We start from the raw sequence: 27,357 nt of genomic DNA, 5'->3' as shown, positions 1-27,357 counted from the left end.
AATGACTTATTCAATTCTGATCTTTTAAAAAATCATCTCCTCCTGCCTCCCCATAAGTAAACCTGTGTGAGCTCTTTGGACCACGCTGTTCTTGATGGGATGCCGCCGCTATCCTAGCGGCCCAGGTCTCTTTCAGAGAACGAGCCATCTTCCATACAAATACTGCATGTCAATGAATGTAGTTAGAATCTCTGAGGACAAGAACTTGGAATTCGTTGTTTTACTTACCATGAGGGGAATAGACTCGCAAGTTGATGGGTATGGGGGAAATGCCTTTATTCATTCCAGTCACTCGGTCTGTTTCTGCTTCGATCTCGTGGCGAACTTCATCGAAATCTGTGAATTTTTTCCCTTTGCAATGTAGAAATTCAGCATATTCTACAAAAAGACAAATTAAAACAACCAAAAATCATTCACTCTTGCCATAATTATGGGGGAAATAAGTCTCTTTAATTACAAGTCACATACTGTCTCTTAAAGTACCATCAAAACGGGAGAACACAGCTGATACAAACAAGCACAGTTGCTGCCTTACAAATATTACAACCCAGTACAAATGCCAAGGATGCTACTGTGCTCGTGTTCAGACAAGCAGTTAAGTACTATAAGCAGACCTTAAACCTTCCAGTCCAGCAGTTTTCAACTAGTGTACCACAAGGATTTTTAAAGCATGCAATGCCTGACTATGTAGTCATCGCTCTGGCCTCCTGAGATCAACAAAGACGGCCCGGTCCCACCCAGGCTGCTTGGGACTGGAAAGGTCCACAGGCCCCAGAGGTGGGCCAGGAAATCTCCACTTTAATTTACCAAGCATTGCAATGACCCAACTTTTCAACAGTGTGACCAACAGAGACTTTAATTTCTGTCTCTCCTGCCAGGGTGCAGGGGCATGAATGTTTCTATCTTCATTTCTCCGTGTAATTTACACGCATATTTTCTGAAACGTGGCACACTAAGACTCGAGAGCTCACTGCCCAGTAGGGGAGATCTAGTCAGCACAGCCGCCTTCAGTCGGCCTCAGAAGGCTGGTCTCCGAGGTTACGGCATCCCTTGGCAAGCTCTTTCACACGGCTACCCCCGTGGTCCAAAGAGCTCATGGGTTTATTTATGGGGAGGTAGGAGGAGATGATTTTAAAAGGATCAGAACTGAGCCCTGGCTGGTTGGCTCAGTGGTAGAGCATCAGCCTGGCGTGCAGGAATCCCGGGTTTGATTCCCGGCCAGGGCACACAGGAGAAGCGCCCATCTGCTTCTCCACCCCTCCCCCTCTCCTTCCTCTCTGTCTCTCTCTTCCCCTCCCGCAGCCAAGGCTCCATTGGAGCAAGGTTGGCCTGGATGCTGGGGATGGCTCTGTGGCCTCTGTCTCAGGCACTAGAATGGCTCTGGTTACAACAGAGCAACGCCCCAGATGAGCAGAGCATCGCCCCCTGGTGGGCATGCCAGGTGGATCCCGGTCAGGCACATGCGGGAGTCTGACTGCCTCCCTGTTTCCAACTTCAGAAAAATACAAAAAGAAAGAAAGAAAGAAAGAAAGAAAGAAAGAAAGAAAGAAAGAAAGAAAGAAAGAAAGAAAGAAAAAGGATCAGAACTGAATAAGTCATTAAAAATTTTTTCTTTATGTTTACTTTAAACTTTTAGAATTCCAAAGAGGTACTCAAGAAAACACCCTTTTTAGAGCCTATATTTAACCACTCAACAGCTAGGCCAGTACCATGTGGATGTAAGAAGTCAAAGATAAGTAGAGGATAAAACAATAGTCAGAATAAAGAGAACAAAAGATGTCAAATGCCAGGAAACAAAAATTAGTAAGTAAAAATGAGTCATAATTTAAAAGAAATGGAACTGTATTTTTTAGGTCAATACAGTCTGTGGGAAATGCGCTCTTGAGGACTTATGACAGTCCCAAGTCATAAGTCTTTCATAGAATTTTAAACTTCTGAATCAGGGACTATGTTTTAATCGATAATTTGAATAACGCAAATTAGGTCCTCTCTTTAATTGACCAAGCACTGTATTGACCCAACTTGCCACTAGATGGCACCTCCTTGCTTTCTCTGTAGGAAACACATGCCCTTCCAGAAGGTTGTAAAAGCAACGCAATTTTCAAGTGAGATGTAATCTCATCTCTGGACTATGGAGAATGCTTTTATCTTGCAGTTACGAGATTATAACTGTGCGGGACCATCTCAAACCTCTGTGTCTTTTTAAGGATAGGACCCCCACAGATAGATTTAGGGATGCCCGTGTGTTTCAACTAATCTTTAGTGAGCTCCTACTTGTCAGTCAAGCACTGTTTTAGAAATTGGGGATGTAGCAGAGAGAAAAAAAAAATAAGTGTCTAGCCTCACAAAGCTTAAATTCTAATGCTAAGAAACAATGTGTGTGTGTGCAGTAGACAGTAAGTGCTCTGGAGATTAAACAGGAAGGAGATAGCAAATGCTGGGGCAGAGGGGTTACTTTGTTATAGGCTGTGGTTGAGGGAGGCTTCTCTGATATGATGGAGTGACATTCAAGCCAAGACTCAGGAAAGGAGAGACGAGCCATGCTTTATGTAAGAGCAGCCGGCAGGGCACCTGAGGCTGACATGCCCTGGGCTGCTGGAGGAATGGTGGGGAGGGCACCGTGCCAGGAACACAGAGCATACCAGGAGGAGGTCAGATACGTGGTCTGAGCTGTGGTTCAGCCTGAACTGGGTGGGGAGGGGAGGTTGGGGGGGCTGAGGGCCATTTCAAAGACTGTGATTTTAACTCTTGAGTGAATGGTAGACCACTTGAAGGGCTGGGGTAGAGAGAAAACAAGGTGTAACTGAGGATTCAAATAAGTAACTATGGTTGCTGTGTTGTGGGATGGGGAAGCGTGCTGGGGGGGGAGGGGGAGGTATAAATGGGAATGGACGGAGGCTTGACTTGGGGTGGTGAACACACAGTACAGGGTACAGATGACGTGTAGGACTATGCACCGGAAACCTGTACCATGTTTTTAACTAGTGTCACACTGATAAACTAAATGAAAAGGGGGTAGGGGAGAGGAAGCTGGGTTTTGGAATAATGGAAGTGAGAGATGATGGGGCTTGGACCAGGGCAGTAGCAATGAAAGGGGTGCGTTGTGGTTAAATCCTAGTGTATTTTGAAGGAAAAACCAACAGGATGTGCTGAATGAAGGAGTAAAGGTGGAGGACGGGAGGAAGAAGGGTCAAGGATAACTTCAAGTTTGACCCCAACAAGGGGAAGAACTCAGAAACAGAAAAGACCAAAAGGAAGAAAGAGGCAGAAGGGATGGGGCTGGGAATCTGGAGTCCAGCTCCGTCTGCGATGCCGTCACCTGTGTGACCCCCTCCCTGTCCCTGTCCCCCCCACCACCCCCGTGAAGGAGCAGACTGCTGCTCACAGTGAGGACAGCACAGGTGCAGGAGGCCCCAATCACACGGCCCTCAGCTGATGGGTGTGTGTTTATTCTGCAGGTTTTCCAGGAGATGGCAGTCGAGTGCTGGAGAAAAAGGACAGCTTTTTCTAATCGGCACAAAAATGGCTTCGGGGCTGGATATGGGAGAGCCTTTCATCTGAGGAGAAGTCTGAGCTGGGGAAGTGTATCCGGATTTCGCGCAAGTCAGGCAAATGGATCAGATCGCTAAGTGAGAAAGAGATCAGGAAGGGGTAGAGAGCGGGGCCCCGGGCTTTCTAGGGCTCAGCGGTCAGGAGAGGAAGAGTGAATCTCGGTGGTCAAGACAGAAGGGAAACCCCTAGTGAGAGGGAACACAAAGCCTAGAATGTGTTCTGTGAAGGGAGGCCTTCCACTCCGTCACATGCAGCCACATGTCAGGGAGAACAAGCACTAAGAGTGGACCACAGGACTGGGAGACTCGAGGGTCCTTCAGGAGGCCGACAAGAGCGGTCACAATGGAGTGGGGTGGATGACAGCCGTTTGGGAGAGAGCTAAGAGGGAATGGGAGGTGAGGAAGTAGAGACTGATGACAGAGACTCCTGTGAAGGAGTTCTGTTATAAAGGGGAGGAGAACTGTGGGAGGACAGCCGTGCCTGTCCCCACAACCTCTCCCTGTGCTGTTCCTCAGTGTATCCTTTTATAACAAACTGGTGATCTGGAAGCAAACTGTTCCTCTGAGTTCTCTGAGATACTCTAGCAAATTGACTGAACCCAAGAAGAAGGCCATGGGAACCTCTGACTTACAGCCAGTTGGTCAGAAGTACAGGTGACCAACTGGACTTGCAATTGGCATCCTGAGAGGCAGGGGGTCGACTGGAACCCCCGATTTGTAGCCAATTAGAAGCCTGGGCTTGTGACCGGTGGCTAAAATCGAGGCAGTGGGGGACAGAGGCCATCTTACAGGACTGAGCCCTCCACCAGTGGGATCTTACGCTATCTCTGGATAGAGTGTCAGAATGGAGTTGAACTGTCGGACACCCAGCTAGTGCTGGAGAATGGACTGTTGTAAGAGGCTACCCCCGCCCCCACCACAGTGAAACAGGGTCCCAAAACCTAAAGAGGCAGGAACCACAAAATCCTTTTTCTACTGGTCCCAAAGAGCCACCTGGGAAATAACTTATCCTTCGGAGCAGACTGAGCCAGCTGATCAATAGCTAGACTTTTCAAGAGCTAATAACCCTGTGTCTTCATAGACTTTTATGCCATGGTAAACTGGTAAGTCTGAAGGTCTAACAGAGCTCACCTGTGGCTCAGAGCTATCGTCTTCCTCACAGAAAGGCAGTTTCCAATGGCACAAGCTCTCTCTCAGCATGTCCTCAGCAGTCCTTGGATTCTAAATACTTGGGGTCATTGGGCACATGGAATGATCTTGCCCAAACGACTCCAGGCTTCCACCCAGGGTCGATCTGAGTCGTGATTAAATTCTGTAGGTAGGCATAAGCTCATTTGGAGGATGAGGGCGACGTGTGCATAAGCACTGGAACCCCAGTACCGCATCCATGAATTTACACCATGTGTCACTAGAACCCGTCTCACTGAAATTCACGTACATGCTCGGTTTCACAAAAGGAGACTCCTGGTTTTAAAAAAAACCCTGGTTCCCCAATGTCAAAAATAACCTACATTCGAAGCAAAGATTGAGATACATTTTTATATCAAAGAATGACGTTTTGAGGGAGGAGAGAGTATTAGAAATTCAGAACTATCACTCTATTTTATTTTTATTTCCATATAACACATTTTAGCACTGCCATTTCCACTGGTCATGAACAACAAATTATACTGGGTTCAACAGCTGACAAATTGTTTAGGGGAAGGATGATATATGGCTTATGCCTGTGCAGCGTTCCAATCATCTGTGAAAAGCACAACGTGGCCATAAGAATTTAAGTATTTCCAATATGACCCTTCCATGGGAAAAAACAACAACAACAAAAGACATGCATATGTTTAGCTTAATCAAGGTTAAGCAGAAAAGAATGAATATCAAGCACGTGCGTGTAGCTTCTTGTCAACTTTTATTCTAAGAACTGGGGCCTCGATGCCATTAGCTGGAGTCTTATTTCTAAAACGTTTTAATAGCAGTATTTTGTGAACACAGGGCTCCAAGGAAAAGAGAGTCCATGGGCCGCAGGAACAGGGGACAGTTTTCGATGCAACGAGCTGAATCTGCTACTCTGAAGAGCATCTAGATAAGACCACACAGAACCAGACTTCCTCAAAGACAGAGGCGGCGCTGGACCCAGCTGGGCTTCCCGGGTGCCCTCGCATCTAGAGTAAAGAGCACCTCTGGATTTCTCTGTTTGCTAGAGCGTCCACTGTGATGCCACTGGGCAAGGCTGGTTTCGAAAAAAACGCTCCCATCCAGCTTCCAGGTCACTCCAAGCGGAAGGCAAGACCCTAGAACTGTGGCTGAGTGAGCGACAGATGAGGAAGGGATGGATTACATTGACCTGGATGTGGAGCAGAACTCCATTGTGTCGCTCAGGCGGGAAAAGAAAGAGGAAATCTAAAGAGGCTAACAATTAACCTGAGTGAGGAAGTCCAGCCGAGGTGAAAGGCAGAGGTCTCGGGGGAGGGCTAAGAACAATGGGGTGGGGCCGGCAGGAGGACAGCCAGGAAGCGCTAAGAGACTGGGGTGCGGGCTCAGGGCCTGAGGCCCCCCAGGCAGAGGAGGAGATCAAAGCAGAACTTCAGACCCAAGGGAGCCAGACGGTAGCAGTCTGAAAGCCACACTGCTGTGAACTCAGCCTTAGAATGGAAGAGAGAGCCGGTCCACAGCCCACAACGCCAGAGCCTCTGACGGAGAACCCGGGGCAGAGAGACCGGTCTCAGTGCTGCCCTGACCCTCACGGCTCAGCTCGGCCCACGTGGCCCCTGAGCCATAAGCGGGCTGGTTCTAGAGCCAGGGTGGGGCTGAGCCCGCCTGTGCGGATTAAGTGGCCCCGGATGACTGGAGGGGTGCTGGCCCGGAAACCCAGGCATGTCTGACGGATTATATTGGGTTCAACAGCTGACAAATGGTTTGGGGTTAGGATGATATGGCTTATGCCTGGGCAGCGTTGGTTGTGTCCCGCCAGCAGCAGGGATTTGTATGGACCATCTTATTACAAGCATCCCAAAGAGCAGTCAGACCATCAGCCGCTGTGATGCCGACACAGCCCGACTGAGTCCTGTGTTTTCAAAGGTGCTCTAAGAGTGTAACAAAAGTCAACTCCATTTCTTACTCATAGACATTCCGTGTAAGACACAATCAATAGAGAAACTATATTTCAAACATGAGAACCAAATGAGAGGATTGTCAAGCCTTTGGCCAGAAACTGCTGAGTGGATAATTCTTCCAAGTCTCAGCAGCGTCTGCCGTGACTTTCCTCCTCCTCTTCCTGCAAACGTCCCCTTCCGCTGACACCAGCCGCCGTCCTGGCTTCCTGGTGGTTCTCCTTCCTCCTGGACTCACGGCTTCCTCGTGTCCACTGCCCATGGCCCCTTCTCTTCTCTCCCGCACTGCTAAATGCCGGAGCACCGCCAGCCCACCTTCTGCACCTGCTTCTCTCCCCTGTCGTCTCCCTGCTCTTGCTAGATTAGATCTCATCTCTCTATTTGCCTTTAAAAAGTGTCTATATGCATGCACATATATCCCCAAATTCATGTCTTTAAGCACTCACCTCTCCCCTGAACTCCAGATTTAGACAATTATATCCAATTCTAATACTTAATTCACATTTCTACTTGTCCATTTCTATTATGTCTGATAAATATCTCCATGTTAGCATGTCAGAAATCAAACTTTTAAATCCCTGCTGCATTTGATTCCCTGGTCAGGGTACATAAATGGGCGGTTCAATGTTCCTGTCTTTCTCTCTCCCTGACTTGCTCAAAAAATAAAATAAAATAAATCCCCGCATCCACACCTACACCTGCTCCCAGTCTTCCACAACTCAATTATTGATACTACCACTGAATCAGGTGCTCAAGCCAACAGGACCCAGAGCGATCTCGGCATCCTTCTTGTCCTCTGCTTCTCCTCACACATTCTCTCAGCTTCTCCCGCGGCCACCCTCCTCCTAAGCCTGCACCACCTCTTACCTGGACAACCATAAAAGCATCCTAACTGTCCTTTCTGACTCCCCTCTTGCTCCAGGAGTCCATTCTCCAGCCAGCAGCTGGAGAGAGCTTTATAAAACACAAATGAGACCCTATCTCTCCTCTCTTCACAACCTTTTATTGGTTTTCCAGGGCAGAAAGAAAGTCCCGACTTCCTCCCACTGCCCGACAAAGTCCTGGACCATCTGACCCCTGACTATCTCTGTCTCGAACACAATCTCTATACTCTGTGCTCAATTCATTTTGGCTGCAAAGATCTCCAACCTCCTTCCTTCCCTGCGAGCACACCACGAATGCCCTGTGCCTAAAACAATGAGTCGCATCTGTGAGGCACTCAGTACATATTTGTTGAATTACAGAATAAACAAATGCATAAGTAAGTAAATAAACCAACAAAGAAACACTGGAGGACGACCCTTGAGGTTTGTGGGTCTGAGAAGCAAATGATCACAAACACGGCCTCTGACACCCTGAGTTTGAGATATCTTTGAAATACCCAAGTAGAGTTTCAAGCAGTCAGTTGGAAACATGAGCCAGAGGTTGGTGCAGGAGCCACACACAGGAGAGCCCTGGGTGCCTAAGCTGTAACTGAAGCCATGGTGTGGAAGAGACGGTCTAAGGGGGAACATGAAACGATACAGAGAAGAGCCTTGGGTAGGCACAAACTTTAAAGGCCAGGCAGAAGACCGTGAGGCGCATCTGCAAAGAAAGAGGCCAGGAGATCATACTGGGAGGGTCTGGCATCATGGAAGCCAGGTGAGCACAGTGTGTTCCCAGAGGGAGAGAGTAAGCCATAGTGTTAACAACTGTTGAGAGCATGAGGTCAGTACTGACAAACGGCCAGTGGGACTTATAGAAATTGAGTAGGTATTCATGTCCTATGTTCTTAAATAATGTCCTACACATAATTTCACTATTGCTTAGTATGTCAATGATTTTTTTGATTTTTCACTATGGATTATTTGTTTACTTAAAAAATATACACAAGCAAGGAAGTTATAAAATATAGTTTTATCTTTTTTAAGCTTTTTCTTTTCCTTGTCTCTTTCGTCCCTTGCCACCTGGGTGCCAGCTGCCACATCTTGCTGTTGGCAGTGCACCTGCTTGTGAGCTGTGATCCCATCCCACCTTGCAGCTTTATACTTGACTCTAGACTGAAAAGTCCAACAACACAGTGCGTCCAGGCTGAGCCTAAAATAGACGTGGACAAACCCAGAGCAAGGCGGCCACAGCCCGGCCACGCCTGAGCTTCAGATCACAGACTTTGTGGTATTAATTTTGGCTACCAGAGCCTCCGGGTGCTTCCTCCTGATAATCAGTGAGGTTTAGAAACTGAAAGAGGAAAGGGGGTTTGTGAATAACTGTGTTATTACAGTGTTATTTAGGAGTAACTAAATGTACAGATTCAGAAACAGCAAATGAGTCAATGTCACTTCTTGTTTTAAGACAAAACATCAGATGATCTGCCAGGTAAAAATCTATATGGTAACTAAAAGTGAAATGACTAGACCTTGTCATGAAAAGTCAAGTAATCAGACTTCAATCCAAATATATAAATATATAGGAAAGTCTAAGATGTGCAAAATGAAAATACCATGTCCCAAAAGAATCTTATACACAAGCAATAAAGTTTATAAATGAGATTTAAGTAGTAATCATATCGGAACTACAAGTCTATAAATATGTAACCAAAAACAATTTCAAAGGAAGCCTCGGAGCCCTGACCAGTAAGCTCAGTCGGTTGAGAGCACCATCCCGAGATGACATGGTTGTGGGTTCGATCTGCAGGCAGGGCACCCATGAGAAGCAACCCAGGAATGCAAAACCGAGTGGAACAACGAATGAATACTTCCCTTTCCCCTCCACTCTCTCTCCTTTCCTCGCCCTGTCTCTCTAAAAATCAATAAAAATTAAGCCCTGGCCAGACAGCTCAGCTGGTTGTAACACAGTCCCAAGCATGGAGCTTGCCGGTTCAATTCCCAGTCAGGGCACATACAGGAGAAGCTCTATGTTGCTGTCTCTCTCTCAAAAACAAACAAACAAACAAAAAACCAGAGCTACAGTGTACACGGCTGGATACATTAGAATATCGTAACTGTGTGTCCAAAGACAATTCCTCTATCTGCATGTGTTTTATGTACAGGTGGTCAGCAGCACTATTCCATTGAAAGATTTTCATAAGACCTTAGGGTCAACTCCTCAGATGTCTTCATGAGGGCTTGCTGAAGGTCATTATCAGCTGGAAACAGAGCCAGCATACTTCGTACATGATGAAAGGAAGTTCATTGTTTACATATCAATATTCCATTTGTCCAATAACATCAGTTGAAAATATTACCCTTTCTCCACCAAACCACCTTTTCACCATTATTAAAAATCAGCTGTCTATCTGCAGATCCATTTTTGACTCTATTCTATCCCATTGGCCTATTTGTCTAACTTTATGCCAATGCCCCACTATCTTGATTATTTTAACTTTATAATAAGCACTAAAATCAGGTAGTGCTCATTCACCAACATTTTTGTGATTAATTTTAAAAGTTGCTTTGGCTATTCTGGGTCCTTTGCTCTTCCTGTGAATTTGAGTCAGCTTGTCAATTTCTGCAGAATAATTCAATTTTTGAATCTCTATATACGGCATACTTTGCACTAGTACTTGGAAAAAAGTTTCCTCCTCTAGCCCAAGTTTTCACCTCTACACACATATATGTGTGTTCAGCACATTTAGCTGAAGGCATAGACATTTTCCCATGAATGCCAGCTCTGACAAAGGCATTAAACTTTACTAAAATACAGGGTTTTCTAACTTGGAGGTACATCCTCTAAACTCCACTTCATTAGAGCAATCTCTTCAGTGCCAGGCCATAAAAAAATATGCACTATGTATGGTCCAAGCACCATCTGAGATGTCAGTATGGTCTGTCTCGGTAATGAGGATACATGTATTTTCAACAGAATTCTGAACAAATAAAAGATTTTATCTTAACTATATGAAAACTCGTGAGCATGATATTCACAATTAAGTCATAAAACCAAAATGTAAAGCAACTTCCTCCGATAAGATGCCTCCACTTCATAAATTGCAAAAATTACTCTATGACTCAGACGAAAGTCAGTTCAATCATTTCTTCAAACCTTTTTTTAAAAGGGGAGGAGAAAGAAAAACTAAAGCTCGCTCCTAGTATGAATAAAACAATTAATAGAACAGGTCCATCAGTATAAATTTAAAATATTTTAAGGTCTCCCTGAAATGAGTTTTGTTTTTAACACCAAGGGATTCTTATAAGAACATCCAGCACTTAGCAAAACCCAACACATTTATGTGGTCAATTTAAATGACATGGAATGTGCCTATAAAAAAAAGACAGCGAAAGTTCTGATCTGAAACTCCTCCATACTATGGTTTTTTTCCACTCAATTTGCATCTACATTAATGCTTAGCTACAATAGTCACCAACTATCTCAATAGGAATTTCATTAACAGAAAACTCTCTTACAAAAACACCTCTCTTAAACAAGGCTCTAATATGGAGGTAATCACTTTTACAAAAAAAAAAAAAGATAAAAATATAGGATATAGGTGTTGAATAAAGAACGATCAGTGAAAAATATATGAGCCATAGATCACCTTGCTTGAAAAACAAGTACCCTTATTTTAGAGGGCCCTCAAACGGGACTCTATGGCAGGGACCACAGTGAAAAATGCAATCTCCCTAACAACGTTAATACATTGCTGCCTGATCCTCCAAATGTCGTCTTACTAAAAAGATGATTTGAAAATAGGCTCTGTTACTTGATCACCCCTCTTAGTTTCTTAACATGAGAAGAACCCATCCAAAATGCCTGCATCCTTCTTCTTTCCACCCGGACATCTCGGCAATCACCCCTAAAGTCAAGTCAGTTTCCCTAGAGAAGGCTCAGCCCTACACAACCTTCCGTAGTCGTAGTTGAGAGCATGAGTGATCGAGACTGTGAAGTCAGACATGTGAAGGTTCTGCTTGCTGGACAGTCGTTGACCTTTCGCCTCGGTGCCCTCTGCCGTGAGCAGTGCCTCTTCCCTAGGCTGCCGTGAGGACAAGAGCATGCTGCCTGCTTCTTCCACACAAGTCCTCCCCACGGCTAGTTATACAGGCCCAGCAGGTCCGTGTCACATCGGAGAGAAAATAAATGAAAGCATTTGCCACATATTCTGCTCACAAAAATTAGGGGATATTTTATTGCTTCATATTCATTTTGAAATATCTCCTAATTTTTGTGAGCAGTCTAGTAAACCCTTCATTTAAAAATACTCAAAAAACCCTGGCCAGTTGGCTCAGCGGTAGAGCGTCAGCCTGGTGTGCGGGAAACCCGGGTTCGATTCCCAGCCAGGGCACATAGGAGAAGCACCCATTTGCTTCTCCACCCCCCCTTCCTCTCTGTCTCTCTCTTCCCCTCCCGCAGCCAAGGCTCCATTGGAGCAAAGATGGCCCGGGCGCTAGGGATGGCTCCTTGGCCTCTGCCCCAGGCGCTAGAGTGGCTCTGGTCGCGGCAGAGTGATGCCCCGGAGGGGCAGAGCATCGCCCCCTGGTGGGCAGAGCATCGCCCCTGGTGGGCGTGCCAGGTGGATTCCGGTTGGGCGCATGTGGGAGTCTGTCTGATTGTCTCTCCTCATTTCCAGCTTCAGAAAAATACAAAAAAAAAAAAAAAAAAAAAAAAACAACCAAACAAAAAAATACTCAAAACAGTTTTAAATAAGTATGGAACAGCTCATTTAGGAAGCAGAGGTCTTAGTTTCAGAGAGGTTAAATATGTTGCCACACAGCTAGAAGGCGGCAGTCCAGGATTTACTACATCCAGATGTTGTGGCTCCGAGGACGATCTGTGGAACACCCCACGCCGACTGTCTCGTGACTTCACATGCTCCCCTCCTCCGGCATCAGGTTCTCAGCTTCCACAGCATCTTTGCTCTTGACAGTTCCTTCTTTCCACCTGCCACCTCCCTCCAACAACCACTGTGGGCATTTCTCCAGGCCCAGGAATCACATGTGCTACTTACTGTCTCCGCCATGTTCACAGTACCTGGGGCTCGGGAACCTCTCCCCATAAATATGCAAATTTACATACACACAGAATTCTCAGTATAATTTTAGAGTATTCATAGATAATTCTGTTCAACCTTCTGCCTCACCAGAATATGTGCTTAAAGCACAGAGGATACCTCCTCCTGCACGAAAGACACTCAATAAATGGTCTGTGTCTTTATCATGAGTCTAATCGGTGCCCATCAAAACAGGACCCTACGCAAGTGTCTTTTCCAATGAACAATTTCTTTAACCACTGTGCAATACTATTTTCCTCTGGATTTCTTAGGGCTCTGTCAATATACTACCCGTGCGGTTTTCACAGGTAGAAAGCACCTTAAAGATTCTCTATCCAAAGGAACATGACTACTCATGTAGCACGCCTTCCACCTTCCACGGCATAGCAACTACGTGTTACGTCTTGTCAGCAATGTTCAGACACAGGGATGGTCTCTTCTCCATCTTTGACTTAACATTCCTTGAGGATTCAGGAATGATGAAAAGAATTAATTGGTGAATGAAGAAGTCCAAATTAAAGCTGAACTACTAGTCACTATTTTCCAAAGACTCGTGAGGCCTTGAATGTCTCTTTTAGTATTTTAGAACATCCAGCATTTTTTTCCCCTCATCGGCATGAAGCTGCACGACGGAGCAAACTCTTTCCTGCGCAGATCTCTTGGGGCTCTTTCTACAACCCAGCGCCTCGCCTTCCGGTCCAGTCTGTCATTAGGCACTAGCTCAGGATAAGACCCTCGAGAGAATGCTATTGCTCTCCAGACGTCATTTTAGTAAGAAGTATAATACCACAAAAATATTATATTTGCAGCCTCCCAATACCTGTTTCTGGCTTTTGTGATAAGGTTTTCGATCTCCTTGGTGAGCCAGCCTTCAATTACACATTGTGCTTCTCGGGTTTCAGAACTGAGACTGTTTTCCACTCTGTAACATAATATATTCTTTTAACCCAGGACTTGAGTTTTCTAGCATACAAAGATCTACTTAAGTATTAAGGAACCATTACTACTCTGGGGCGCACAAAATAGTAACGATAATTCACATCTTTTTTAAAAATTGATTTGAGAGAGAGGGGGAAGGAGAGAGACTGAGAGAAAGAAACATTGATTTGCTGTTCCACTTATTTGTGCATTCACTGGTTGATTCTTCTATGTGCCCTGCTTGGAGATCAAACCCGCAACTTTGGAGTATGGAGACAACACTCCATCAACGCCAAGTGAGGGCAGCCCTTGTCATCTCTCACCTGGGCACCTTATGCCCTGAATGTCGTGCTGTGTGATCTCCCCTCCCTGTCATCACTGCACTCTATTCAACATGTAGCGCTGGCTGCACCATCCCTTGTCCAACACCTTTGAGGGCTTTCCGCTGTCCCCAGTCCCCATCCGCACCCCCGCCACACTCACACAAACACTATACACTCCAGCCACCTCACTGTGTTCCTCACCTCTAAGCTTTTGCTCCAACTCCCTTCCAGGAATAGCTCACCCCTTCTCTGGATTCTTCCAAACACACAGACACCTTCCGCAAACATTCACACACACACATGCAAAAGCTATGCACACACACGCCCCTCTACCTGGCTCGCTGACAGTCAGCAGAGGCATCTCTTCAACAGGAAGTTTTCCTTTGATGCTACCCATGTCCCTCTCCTGTCACCTGACATTAGGTATGTGGCGGTGGTTATTGTTGTGGGTGATAGCAGCTTTATCATTTCCCTGGCCACATTGTGCTACGCAAGTCTCTGACTCCCCCTCTGGTCTGTGGGTTCCTACAGGTCCAAGACTATCTCGTATTCATCTCTGACTCCTCTGTCTGCCACAGAGCCCGAAACATACGGTGCACTCCGCATATACTGGTTGAGGCAATGAGTTCTTCTGTAATCGTTCTGTGTAACTAAAGCAGCACCTTACTTTAGAAAATGACATTCTTTGTGAAATGATCAGATTTATCATGCTTTATAAATGGAAACTTGTCAAATATTCTAAAGTAGAGTGTGCTCATAGCTGCCATGCCATTAAGTAATTCATTAACCAACGCATTCATGCAAGACAACACTTGGATGGTAACTCCTCCCTGGCTAAGAGGTAACATTCACCCAGCAACTCCCCGACTCATAAGAGAGTAAGTGCTCAGAGCCCACCCCCTCCGGAACTGAAGGATGAAGGCTGCTATTACATGGGAATGCTACCCATATAAGTACATTACTTCAATTGTTTTTTTTTGTTTGTTTTTTGTTTTTATTTTAACATGCTGAGCCAGGTGTTTAAAAAAGAGACGATCCATTTGAGCTGTTCTAACAGAACTTCTCTACCTTCGAATTGTGGCGACACTGTCTGAGTGAGCTAAATACCCCTAATTAAAACAGAACCACTTAGCATCACGGCGCTGTAATTCACTAACTCTGCTGAGAACGTATTTTTAGCTCTCTCGGGAAAAATTGCGTAACGTGGTTCTGCCCCAGTTTCCTCAATCCTACTTCTCCTACTCAAAATGCCACAAACTGAAAATGTGTGAAGAATCGGCCATCTTTGTTTTTCACTGGTACAATGTACTAGCATTTTCTGGATTCGTCCCGAGGGCTGAACCTCCCCTTGTCACAATGAGCAAGCGCGCTAATTGAAATGGAAGGTGATCAGATACAAAATGTCACCGCCCCCAGAGGGAACAGCACTGCCACCAAGAGAATACTAAGCAGCACAGTGACTTAAGAGCATTGGAGGTGACAGTCCCTGTGCTCTCTTAAGAGGATTTCATTTTCCATTTCTGTCACCAGGGAGTAACACTAGACACCCAGAAATCAAAGGAGGTTGAGAGATGTGTGAGGGGGGAGTGAGGTCCTTTGCTACTTCAGAATGTCCCAGACCCTGGTTCTGACAAGCTCTGTCACCCCCCACTCCCAATGAGGTAAGATGGGAGGTTCATTCCAGCCAGAGAAGGAACAGTGAGCAAGTTCAGAAAAGAGAGTCAGGACACAAAATCATCTCAACAGGCTGCAATCATCTGTGAAATATGACAAAAGAAATGTACTATCATAATCAATGTAAAGTCCTGCTCTTAAGTCAATAAGATCCAGGCAAAGTGCAAAAGAGATCTGGCAGTTATAGTGGACAGTAAGATCAACATATCCCTGTAGCAACGTATCCCTGCCCCCAAACCAGTGTGCTCTAGAGCTGCTTTCATTGCAAGGCCGAAGCCCAAAGCATGGGAGGCAAGCACCCCTCCGAGCCATGGGCCAGTGCAGCCCGCAGGCACTGCGTGTGGCACAGTCTGGGGCATCAGGCCTCCACAGCCTTCCTGACGAAGGGAAACGCATGGAAAGGGATGGTGTCCACAACAAGCCTCACCCCGCACTTTCCCAAAGAAAATGAAAACAGAACCTTTACAGGGGTCCCATGCTTTTTATTCCGAAACTATTTCTTTCAGAACCACATCTCTTGTCAGCATCGTTCCTGGTTATTAGCATTCCTCTAAGTTAAATTTAAGAAAAATGAGGAAGCAGAAAGGTATTGTGAATAAAAATAAAGAATTGCGCATCAGGGATACTGAGTGCTTTCCTAAGTTCTCCTCTGTTGAAAGGTCAGGTAACTGGTATCATTATTGAAAGTGCAAGATAATTTGCCTAAACTTCTAAAACCATAAATAATTATCACCACTGAAGGTGTAAATATAGCATTTAGTACAAAGGAAAAAATAACAGCCAAGTTTGGGACCTATAGATAACTGCAAACAACACATTCAGCTGGCATACAATGTTTGAAAGAAATACCATATTTCCCCACGTATAAGATGACCCCATGTATAAGATGCACCTTAATTTGGGGGCCCAAAATATGGGGAAAAAAATTATTACATAAAGTTATTGAACTCAAGTTTTATTGATCATAGAATTCATACTCCTCAACAAGCGTGAAAAAGTGGGAGATGCAAGTAAAACATCTACAACCACTGTATAAGACAAACCCAGTTTTTTTGTGTTTTTTTTTTTTTTTCATTTTTCTGAAGCTGGAAACAGGGAGAGACAGTCAGACAGACTCCCGCATGCGCCCGACCAGGATCCACCCGGCACGCCCACCAGGGGCGGTGCTCTGCCCCCCAGGGGGGGGTGCTCTGCCCATCCTGGGCGTCGCCATATTGCGACCAGAGCCACTCTAGCGCCTGAGGCAGAGGCCACAGAGCCATGCCCAGCGCCCGGGCCATCTCTGCTCCAATGGAGCCCTGGCTGCGGGAGGGGAAGAGAGAGACAGAGAGGAAACGAGGGGTGGAGAAGCAAATGGGCGCTTCTCCTGTGTGCCCTGGCCAGGAATCGAACCCGGGTCCTCTGCACGCTAGGCCGACGCTCTACCGCTGAGCCAACCGGCCAGGGCCTGACAAACCCAGTTTTTAGACCCCAAATTTTTCAGAAAAGTTTGCATCTTTTTCCATGGGGAAATACGGTACATCTTCCAAAACTATGAAGGCATAAACATAGATATTTGCGTCTAATACAAACTAAAGAAAAGACCATCTCCTCTATGGCAACTTTTATTTGGTGGGAATCTGAATGTTTTAAAGCTCTGAATTCCTTCTTTCCAAAAAAAAAAAACCCAAAAAACTATTATATAAATGTCTACGGAAATCAGCCATTTCTTACCAAAAGCCATAATAACTACCTCTCTAAATGAAAGAATAAATAAAGAGAAAAGTACTTTATTCTTTTTTTTTTTTTTTTTTTTTTTTTTTTTTTTTTTTTCCGAAGCTAGAAACGGGGAGAGACAGTCAGACAGACTCCCGCATGCACCCGACCGGGATCCACCCGGCACGCCCACCAGGGGGTGACGCTCTGCCCACCAGGGGGCGATGCTCTGCCCCTCTGGGGCATAGCTCTGCTGCGACCAGAGCCACTCTAGCGCCTCGGGCAGAGGCCAAGGAGCCATCCCCAGTGCCCGGGCCATCTTTGCTCCAATGGAGCCTCGACTGCGGGAGGGGAAGAGAGAGACAGAGAGGAAGGAGAGGGGGAGGGGTGGAGAAGCAGATGGGCGCTTCTCCTGTGTGCCCTGGCCGGGAATCGAACCCAGGACTTCTACACACCAGGCCGACGCTCTACCACTGAGCCAACCGGCCAGGGCCAAGTACTTTATTCTTATGTTGGCAATAAAATCAGAACCTTTAATGACGAGGAACGGAAGTTATAGCTCCCTCTGAGAAAAGAATCATGATCTGAAAACGTAGAGACGTAGCCCTCTTCCGGTCGTAGAACGTCCTTTGCCTTCTAAGGCAGCAAAGGAGCCACTGGGTAGGTCATCTGATGATTCACATTACAAAGTAACTCTCTTCAAAATAGCCAATGGATTTCCTGGTCTCTCCATTTAAGTTCCATGGACCAAATTTTACATCATTAGCTTTTCATGGAATACAATTGTAAACCGTATTTTCACACACTAAAGTTTAGACTGGGTGGGATCTTGCAAGTCCTTGGATTCAGCCTTCGGAGGGGATGGAGAGAGACCCACCCATTCATTCAAAAGCATATAAACAAATGGCAACCATATTACAGGAGCTACTCATAGGTGCTGGGCATAAAATATAGCGGCCTCTGCCCTCAAGGAGCTCACTGAATACTAGATGAGACAGTCAGCTAAACACCGAGCCACAGAACAATGTGATGGGCATCACCAGAGAAGTCTATGCTGGGGTCCATGGAATATAAGGAGAGGCACAGATAATTCAGGGGAGGAGGAGGCGGGAGGAGGCTTGTGGCAGGGGTGGCATCTGAGCTGAAGGTCACGAGAACAGAAGTGTGTCAGGAAGAGAGGACGACAGAAGGGACTCCAGACAGAGAACACAGCCTGAGAAATGCCATGCCTACTGTTGCTAAAATAGAAGGTTGACTGAATAACACAAAAGAAAAGGAGACTGGGAAGATAGACTGGAACTCTGAAGGCTGAGGGGGGTAAATACTAATACCTAAGCAGTTGTAAATGATCTGTTTATACTTTAGGCAAAACACATGCCCACTGCCCTGAGCTTGTATTGTTGTAACTCTTCCAGATGAGATCCTTGAACTGTTTTTCTTTACACAGGACACCGCCCTGCTCAGAAATCTACAATGGCTTTCTGCCTTGCATCACAAAATCCCAAACTCCCTACTGAGTTTCCAATGTTCTCGCTAACCTGGCCTCGCCCTGTACAGAGTCAATCTCATCACCAGCGTGGAAGGAGAGGTCTGCCCACTGTCTCTGGGGTATTCTGCCCTCCAGACCTAACTAGAACTCTGTCCTCTGCCTGCAAACCACCCAGCCTGCCCTTTCTTTACCTGAGGTCTGTCAGATCCCAGCCTCTGCTGCACCTTGTCCAACAACTCTTCCTCCCTGATCTCCTTCATGGCCCTGCAGCCTAGCACTGAATTGTCAGTGCTGCCCGTGTATCCCACTACAGAAGCTATGGCATTATGCCTGACCTGTGGTGGCGCAGTGAATAAAGCATCGACCTGGAAATGCTGAGGTCGCCGGTTCGAAACCCTGGGCTTGCCTGGTCAAGGCACATATGGGAGTTGATGCTTCCAGCTCCTCCCCACCTTCTCTCTCTGTCTCTCTCTCCTCTCTCTCTCCCTCTCTGTCTCTCTCTCTCCCTTTCTCTCTCCTCTCTAAAATGAATAAATAAAATTTAAAAAAAAAGAAGCTATGGCTTCTACGTCAACCATATGTCCCCCAGGCCAGGCAAGTACTGGGCAAACTACACAAGACCTATGTATGTGGTGATATGTCAAGTAAACAGAGAGTCCCGGCTGGCATGGGGAACAGAAAACACATTTTAAATCTTTTTTGTAAAAGCATGAAAATCTTTTTTTTTTTTAAATAATATATGGTGTTAGATGGGTACTAGAGTTCTCCAGGTGATCACTTTTGTTATATTGATATAAATGTCTAGTCACGGGGCTGTACACCTGCCACTAATACCACATGCCATAATAAGTATGAAAATCTCAAGTCTTGTATACTAGCTTTAGAGGACATCCAATTTTTCAGGATATTAATGTCATCCTTCCACTTAGGCATCGCTGCGTGGTACAACAGGACATATGGGGCACAAGAAGGCCTTTATGAAGGGAGACCGCACAGTCTGGCCAGACGGAAGGCAGAACTGCTTCCGGAGGTTACAGCCTCAGGGCTCGGTGTCAGCATGCAGTACTGTGCTCAGGACATCTCATTTCAGAGAACTGAAGACCAACTACCCTCTGTACCGGCCAAGGTCACCTGGTAAATCAGCAAGACCATTAACTGACACCGAGTTTTGCTGCCTAAGCAGAAAAGGCCACTTCTTCACAAACCTGGGTATTCGGAAATGTATTTCTTCACAAGTAAGTTAACACTTCGGCGCCCATTCGCACGTTTCAGGAACAGAAAGGCACACAGACAACAAATGAGGCTTTTCAGGTGCGAAGCATTGCCTGTGCACTATTTCAGAGTTCGGCCTCTATTATACTTGAGCCGCAGATAACCGAGTAGGCACCAAGTCCCGCATTCATCAAAACAGGCAGAGAGGTGAGATCTGCAACACTTCCCTGCCTTGATCAAGACTGGGTTTGTTTGTTTGTTTTTCAGAGTAGTGGTCATGTTTTAAGTAAAAGCAGAATAGCACATCATTCACCAGGATCATTACTCCCGATAGAGAACCACCATGTCTTATTCTTTGAACTAAAGATTCAGCAAATATGATTCTAGTAGAACTTACAGTGTCTTTGTGGAAAGTGTGTAGATAATTAGTCACATCATGGTTATTACCTAATGTCTTTGGGAAACAGCACATAAATCAAAGCGTGAGCAGGATGGGACGGCACATCCTCCTGTCCCCGAACCGCTAAATAAGCAACAGTCTATATATGAGACGAGGCCACAAACTCAGAGCAATTTGGTAGATGGACACGTGATATCTTTAACAGCTTTACTGAGGTGTAACTGATATACAATTGTATTAGTCAAGATTCTCCAGAGAAACAACCAATAAGATAGAGATGGATGTGTAGAAAGGATTTATTATGAGGAATAGGCTCACACCACCATGGAAGTTGGAAAGTACCATCTGTGAGCAGTTTTGGGGAGTGGCTGCAGCATTTTACACTAGACTCCAACAGTGGACGGGAGCCCCAGACTCTCTAGGTCCTTGTCAGCACCCTGTACAGTCAGTCTTCATCACTCTGCACATTCTACTGGATGTGTAATAACGCTGTCTTCTGTTCGTAATGGCATTTCCCTACTAAGGATGCTGAGCATCTTTCCATGTGCTTATTCGCCATCCCTCCTCCTGCCTCCAGGGACAGCGCCACCCTGCACTCCACCCTGGGTAAACCACAGGTCCTTGTCCCTGGACGGAGAGCCCCTGCCTCACATTTCTATTCACACATTCAGCACCACCAGATGAAGTACTGGTAGAAGCACACTTCAGTGTGCTTCTATTACTGGTACAATTAGCAATATCTTACAATATTTATAATATATTCCACAACTTCCCATATTAATAATTTATTTTAAGCCAGAGAAACAGATAGACAGGAAGAGAGACAGATGAGAAGCATCAATTTGTAGTTGTGTCACTTTAGTAGTTCATTGATTGCTTTCTCATATGTGCCTTGACTGGGGGCTCCAGTCAAGCTAGTGACCCCTTGCTCAAGCCAGCAACCTTGGGCTCAAGCAGCAGCCTTGGGCTTCAAGCCAGCAATCTTTGAGCTCAAGCCAGCCACCATAGGGTCATGTCTATGATCCCACACTCAAGCCGGCCACCCCACACTCAAGCTGGTGAGCCCGCACTCAAGCTGGATGAGCCCATGCTCAAGCCAATGATTTTGGGGTTTCAAACCTAGGGCCTTAGCATCGCAGGTTGACAATCTATCTACTGTGCCACTGCCTAGTCAGGCTCCCATACTAATAATTTATGAATGGGCAGCTATTTATTTCATGAGATCAGTAAATTCTTAAAGTTTCCCTGTAATTAAAAAAATTAAGTGATTTGAGTTTCTAAGTAACTTTAATCCCCCCCCCCTTTCTCTTTAGGTAAAAGGAGTGAAGATAGTGAGGCAGACTCCCAGATGTGCCCTGAACCAGGATCCAGGTGGCAATCCCTGTCTGGGGCCGATACTCAAGTACCAAGCTATCTTTAGTGCCTGAAGCTGACACTCTAAGACCAACCAAGCTATCCTCAGTGCCCAGGGCGATGCTTGAACCAATCAAGCCACTGGCTGTGGGAAGGGAAGGGGGAAAAAAGGGGGAGAAAGGGGGGGAGAGAAGCAGATGGGCGCTTCTCCTGTGTGCCCTGATCAGAAATTGAACCCAGGACATCCACCTGCCAGGCTGAAACTCTACCCACTGAGCCACTGGCAAGGGTCTGCTTTTCTCTTCCAAAAAGAAAAATAGGCTTGACCTGTGGTGGCGCAGTGGATAAAGCGTCGACCTGGAAATGCTGAGGTCGCCTGTTCAAAACCCTGGGCTTGCCTGGTCAAGGCACATATGAGAGTTGATGCTTCCTGCTCCTTCCCTCCCCCCCCGTCTCTCTCTCCTCTCTCTCTCTCTGTCTCTCTCTCTCTCTCTCTACCTCTCTCTCTCCTTTCTAAAAAAAATGAATAAAAAAAAATTTTTTTAAAGAAAAAAGAAAAATATTAATAGTAATAATGATAATCTCTTAAATATAAAAATCAGATAAAATCTAAGTGAGGCTACTATAGTTTTACTTCCTAACCAATACACCTAAACAAATTACATAATTGAGGAAGTCACATAATATGCATTCTTTCAGAGCTCTTGAATGCCTGAATACTAGGAAATAGAATCGTTTTCATAACTGAGTTGTAGTTGACAAATCTTGACCTTACTACTTCCTTTCCTGGATTCTGCTGTAACCACAGGAGTCGCTTGGTGTTTTGGTCAGATTACCATTAGGAATCCGGCTCCTTCAGGAAACTCATCTGTTTGAGGAAGTCTGTGGACAGGGCTCCCTGCAGGACCCAGGACGCTCAGGGCTGTTTCTGTTGGCTCTGCTTCTGTCAACTACCCGTGTCATCAGTGGAGAGCAACCTTCCTTTTTCTCTCCAGAAGTGACCTCATCAGTGAGGCGCTCATGCAGATAGGAACTTACACACACAACACGGACATTTTCACCTTGGTGTCAGGCATTTGCCAGTCCACCACATTACCCGTCCACACCCAAACACCCAGAACCCTAAAAAATCAACACGACACTATAATTGGGCACTTGAATAAAGAAATACCAGAATTCTTAGCCCAGCTGATTCTTACGACATGTCAGTATAAACTTCTCCCACTTCCCTTATCCATTATAAATTATCACCTCGATTAAAAATTTAGTGAGACTGCTTAAATTGTCAGGTCGGCAGCAATTTACCCATAAAAAAATTTTTTTTTGCTTGTGTAATGCATGAATGCTTCTCCAAATGTTGTCAAATACGTTATTTTACTGCTCTAAAATGTTGTGTTTGTTTCATCAGCTGTCAAACAGATGGAGATGCTGTCTGTTCCCTACAAGAAGAATGTTTTAAAGATTAGAAATAATTTATAAAGCACTGAACTCACTGAAGATGAAATTACCTTAAGGCGCTAACGTTGGGGAGAAGTGTGGCTGGCGCCACTCAGGTGGCAGAATGTTAAGAGCTTAAAAAAGCTCCAACAGGCTGAAGACAAACAGGTTAACAAAAGGTTCGACTAGTACAGATTAATCTCTATCATGTAAGGATTCTCATTTTCTGCTGTTAAAATGGAAAGACCTTTGGATGTAAATACTTGAAACTGTATCAGTTACTTGTATCTGAGTGTAAATGAATTTATCCAGTGCTCCTAGAAAGGCTTTCCAGGTGCTAAGAGGATACAAAATTCAGGCTCCTAGGAGAGATGAGATAAACACAAGGAGGAAAAAAAATGAACACAGATATAGCATGTTGAGACAAAACAACAACAACAAAAAAGCAAAACCCAATTTAATTTCCTTGACTACTTTATTGTGTTATCTTAGATAAATCTTAAAATTCTACATAAACACTAAGTTATTGTTACCAACAGACCTACAATTATTGATCAACTTTTAAAAGTGAAGTCAAATAAAAGAGGTCAGGATTTGCTATGAAATACTGATTTTACTCAGCCTGTTATCATGAAATTAAAAACATTGAAATGATAAGTAATACTTTTCAAAATAGTGAAGCTCAGCCTGACCTGTGGTGGCACAGTGGATAAAGTGTTGACCTAGAATGCTGAGGTTGCCGGTTCGAAACCCTGGGCTTGCCTGGTCATGGCATATTTGGGAGTTGATGCTTCCTGCTACTCCTCCACCACCCTTTCTCTCTCTCTCTCTCTCTCTCTCTCTCCATCTCTCCTCTCTAAAATGGATAAATAAAATATTTTTTAAATGTATTTACTATATATTTTAAAAACAAATAGCTAAGCCCAGTCAAATAAGGAGTCTTCCTGGGTAAGATACTGCACATCTCTGTCCCCAACATACATACACACAAAACCCGCTCTGATAAATTAATCTAAAAACAGCAGAGCACACACATGCATGTACACACACACACAGGTGCTATTCATTACAATTCTTTTGAAGCTGAGGATGAGGCTATAAGCATAAAGAGAAGAAATGAAATCTTAGTCCAAAGGCAGCCCCTTGCACCACAGGAACCACGAGCCCCGCCTGGCAAAACAGCTCTTACAGGAGAAGAAAGAAGGTGCTCCTAAACTGTTGAATAAGTATCCTTTACGCATTTACTTTCATAAACACCCAAATTTACCTATCTCAATAGAATAGACATAGAATAATTTAAAATTTTATGTAAAAGGCTAACAAAAATTTAGACAATAATAAACAATTGAGACATCTCAAGATTGTGCCCATCTTGTAAATCAAGAGACTGCACTATATTTAAGTGCACTTATGCTTACTCTGCACCCTGCAGTTGGTCAAGGAAAGCCCACACCGAATCTAATACTGACACTGGTAGACATGCACATAGCAAAATAAAACTGTTAAACTAATACAAGGGCGAGAGTCAGAAACAGCATGCGCATGTCAGGAGAAGAGGGTTTTGACAAAGAATGAGAGGAACAAGAGCATGGAGATATTTAAAATGAAAATCGCAACTGACATGCCTTAGGTTTGAGACCCTCCGAAGGACAGAAAGTCTCAGACTGCTTTTGCCATTTGGGCCGCAAATCACATTACTTGTAAAGTACTGCATGGCCCCAAACTCCTACCTAACGGAACAATAAAGACTGAAGTCAAGTGAGAGCGACAATTCCATCCAGGTCTGTGATTTATGCAGAGGTTAAAAAAATACTAGATGTCTTTAGACAAAATAAAGCAACAGGAAAACAACTGAAGGAACATTGTATACAGGACACAAACTGGCAACTTCTCTGTTGTGTGGCACAGTGTGAGCATTCAAAATCTGTTGCATGAATGAATGAATGAATGAATGAATGAAAGAAAAAACATGAGGATAAAAATTTAGCCAACATACACTTTGGGAAAACAATGAGAAGAAATTCCACCTGACTCACAGGAGACTGTTATTAAATGAACACAAGCACTTGAAAAGTACTTAATGTGAATTTAGTTCCCATTGTAAACTAAACACCTTTGGTTAATACAAAACCGCCATGGTAAGCCAGCAGAGTAGCTCAACTTGGGTCTGTTAGGATGCTGTTTGGACAATGGGAAAACCAGTCTCTTAACCTTGTAGGCTATCTAGCCTTCAACAGATGAGATGACCCGTCCTGCCCTGCTGGTCAAGTGCATACTGACGTCAGAGTTTCATGGAGGATGAGGATGCAGTCTGTGGCAGTGGGACAGATAGAGGCCCCACAGAGGGGGAGAGGGCAGAGAAAATGCATTCCAGGCTATTCCAACTCAGCCAATCCCTGAGATCTACAGTTCCTGTTAGAAGCCCAAGAAGAAATGATGAGAGTGGAAGGGGAAGGTAGGAAGTTAACTGCTAGCTGACTACAGCCAAGAGCATGATATCTAACAAGCCTATTCATTGGGCACTAAAAATCACATCTTCTCTGCTCAGATCAAAGTCGATAGCAACAACTCCACAGCCTGTCTTTCAATCCTCTTCAATATCAGTTATTTCAAGACAACCCATTTCTTTTTTAAAATTGGCAGCAAGGAGAGGGATAGAAAGAAAGAAAAGTCCCCAAATGAAGGAACTTGATATCTCCATTCCATCTAACCTCTTTAAGCAGACATAATTCTGGAGCAGACATTAGATGGACCAAAAAGATGGAAGGTCAGAGAACTATAATTTTTGGATTGGAAACTCAAGGCAGACACAACCTTCAATACCTTTTCAAAATAAAGACATAAATGAATGAATAAATAAATAAATAAATAAAATAGAGACAAATTATCACCAACACAAGTCATCTTAACCTCACACTCAGGAGTGGTAAGTTCATTGAAAATATTATTTCTTCATTTCCTTTCAGGACAAATATAATACCTTTAATTCAATAATTTCCTCCCTAAACAGAAATGTATTTGGTGTTCAAGGGCAGTCATCTAACTGTGAAGAAATAAAACTTGGGTCAGGTTCACTTAGAATAGTTTCTAGACTGTTCTCAAAATTTTGAGAGTTGAGCGACAGTTACTCTGCACTTCGTATTGGAAGGTACATAATTGAGTGACTGAAAATTCTAAGTCTATTAATAAATGTATACTCAATTTTAAAGCTAAGAAGAAAATAGCAACAAAAAAAACATGGTGAAAATAAGTTTCAGAATGTTGTCGAAAGAAAGAAAAGATAGAAAGGTGAGAGACAGAAAACTAGAAAGAATAAAGACTAACCAAGTATAAAATAGAAACAAGTTGAATTTCTTCAGTTATAAGAATGTTAAAAGAGCAGTTACCTGAAAAAGAAACCAGATCTAAAGTAGGTCTGGATGAAAGTCACAGATAGCACAGACTACCTTTTCCCTCTCAAAAACAAGCTTTATAAGAATTCTGAAAGAAAATCGTTTTGACCTCTCGATGAAATAGATTATAAGTGTGGGAATATTTGTACAGTCTTACCTTAATACATGTAAGCAACCTCTACATCTCTATCCATTTAATGTGAAGGTTGTCCCAGCTGGGACCTTGGGAAGTTCAGTTCGTTATTACATCACGTCCGATACTCAAGGAATAGTAACCTCAAGCATCCACCAGAGAGACGGATCCCTTCCACACTAGCGACCTTCAAATCTCCCGGAAAACCCAACAAACCACTGTCCAACTCCCCCACCAAATATCGTTTAATGTATTTTTTGAGAGTTATATTTTCCTGAATTAAAATTATATGCTTGGTAACTATGTGACATTCCGTAAGGTCAATGGGAAATCCTGGAATTTATCGGCAATGGAGGGAGACTCCAGCTCTGAGAGATGAGTGGATACACACTTGTTGTTATGAATATTTCACCTGGATGGTTTGTCCTCTACCTGGGAGTTTAGTTTGCTGCCTAACAACAAAACTAGAGGTTATCAGAATCTCAATCTCTGACAGTCCATGGAGATCCTCAGCTATACGTATATCAAAGCATTGCATTGCACACCTTAAACTTACACAATGTTCTATGTTAATTATATATAAATAAAGCTGGGGTACAACAGCTGGGGGTGAGGGGGAAAGATTCTCAGGCTCTTGAAATGCCCGGGCCCAGTGTGCTGGAGCCCAAGCTAAACGCCCGGGCAGCAGCAGGGAATCCACGTCAGCCTTGA

General features: G+C 44.6%; 1 protein-coding gene across 4 annotated transcripts in view; it reads right to left on the bottom strand.

Annotated features, from left to right (window-relative positions):
• DNM3 (dynamin 3) overlaps positions 1–27,357 on the bottom strand; it is a 433,678-nt gene that overhangs the window by 335,106 nt on the left and 71,215 nt on the right. For all 4 annotated transcript variants that reach the window (XM_066261164.1, XM_066261161.1, XM_066261163.1 and 1 more), the window contains exon 3: positions 229–378. In XM_066261164.1, the coding sequence (XP_066117261.1) occupies positions 229–378 (150 nt within the window). The remainder of the gene's footprint in view (positions 1–228; positions 379–27,357) is intronic.

This window comes from Saccopteryx bilineata, chromosome 2 (assembly GCF_036850765.1).
Source record: "Saccopteryx bilineata isolate mSacBil1 chromosome 2, mSacBil1_pri_phased_curated, whole genome shotgun sequence".
Classification (NCBI taxonomy): Eukaryota; Metazoa; Chordata; class Mammalia; order Chiroptera; family Emballonuridae; genus Saccopteryx; species Saccopteryx bilineata.
The sequence above is the reverse complement of the archived record's forward strand: the minus strand, read 5'-3'. Positions and strand labels throughout refer to the sequence as shown.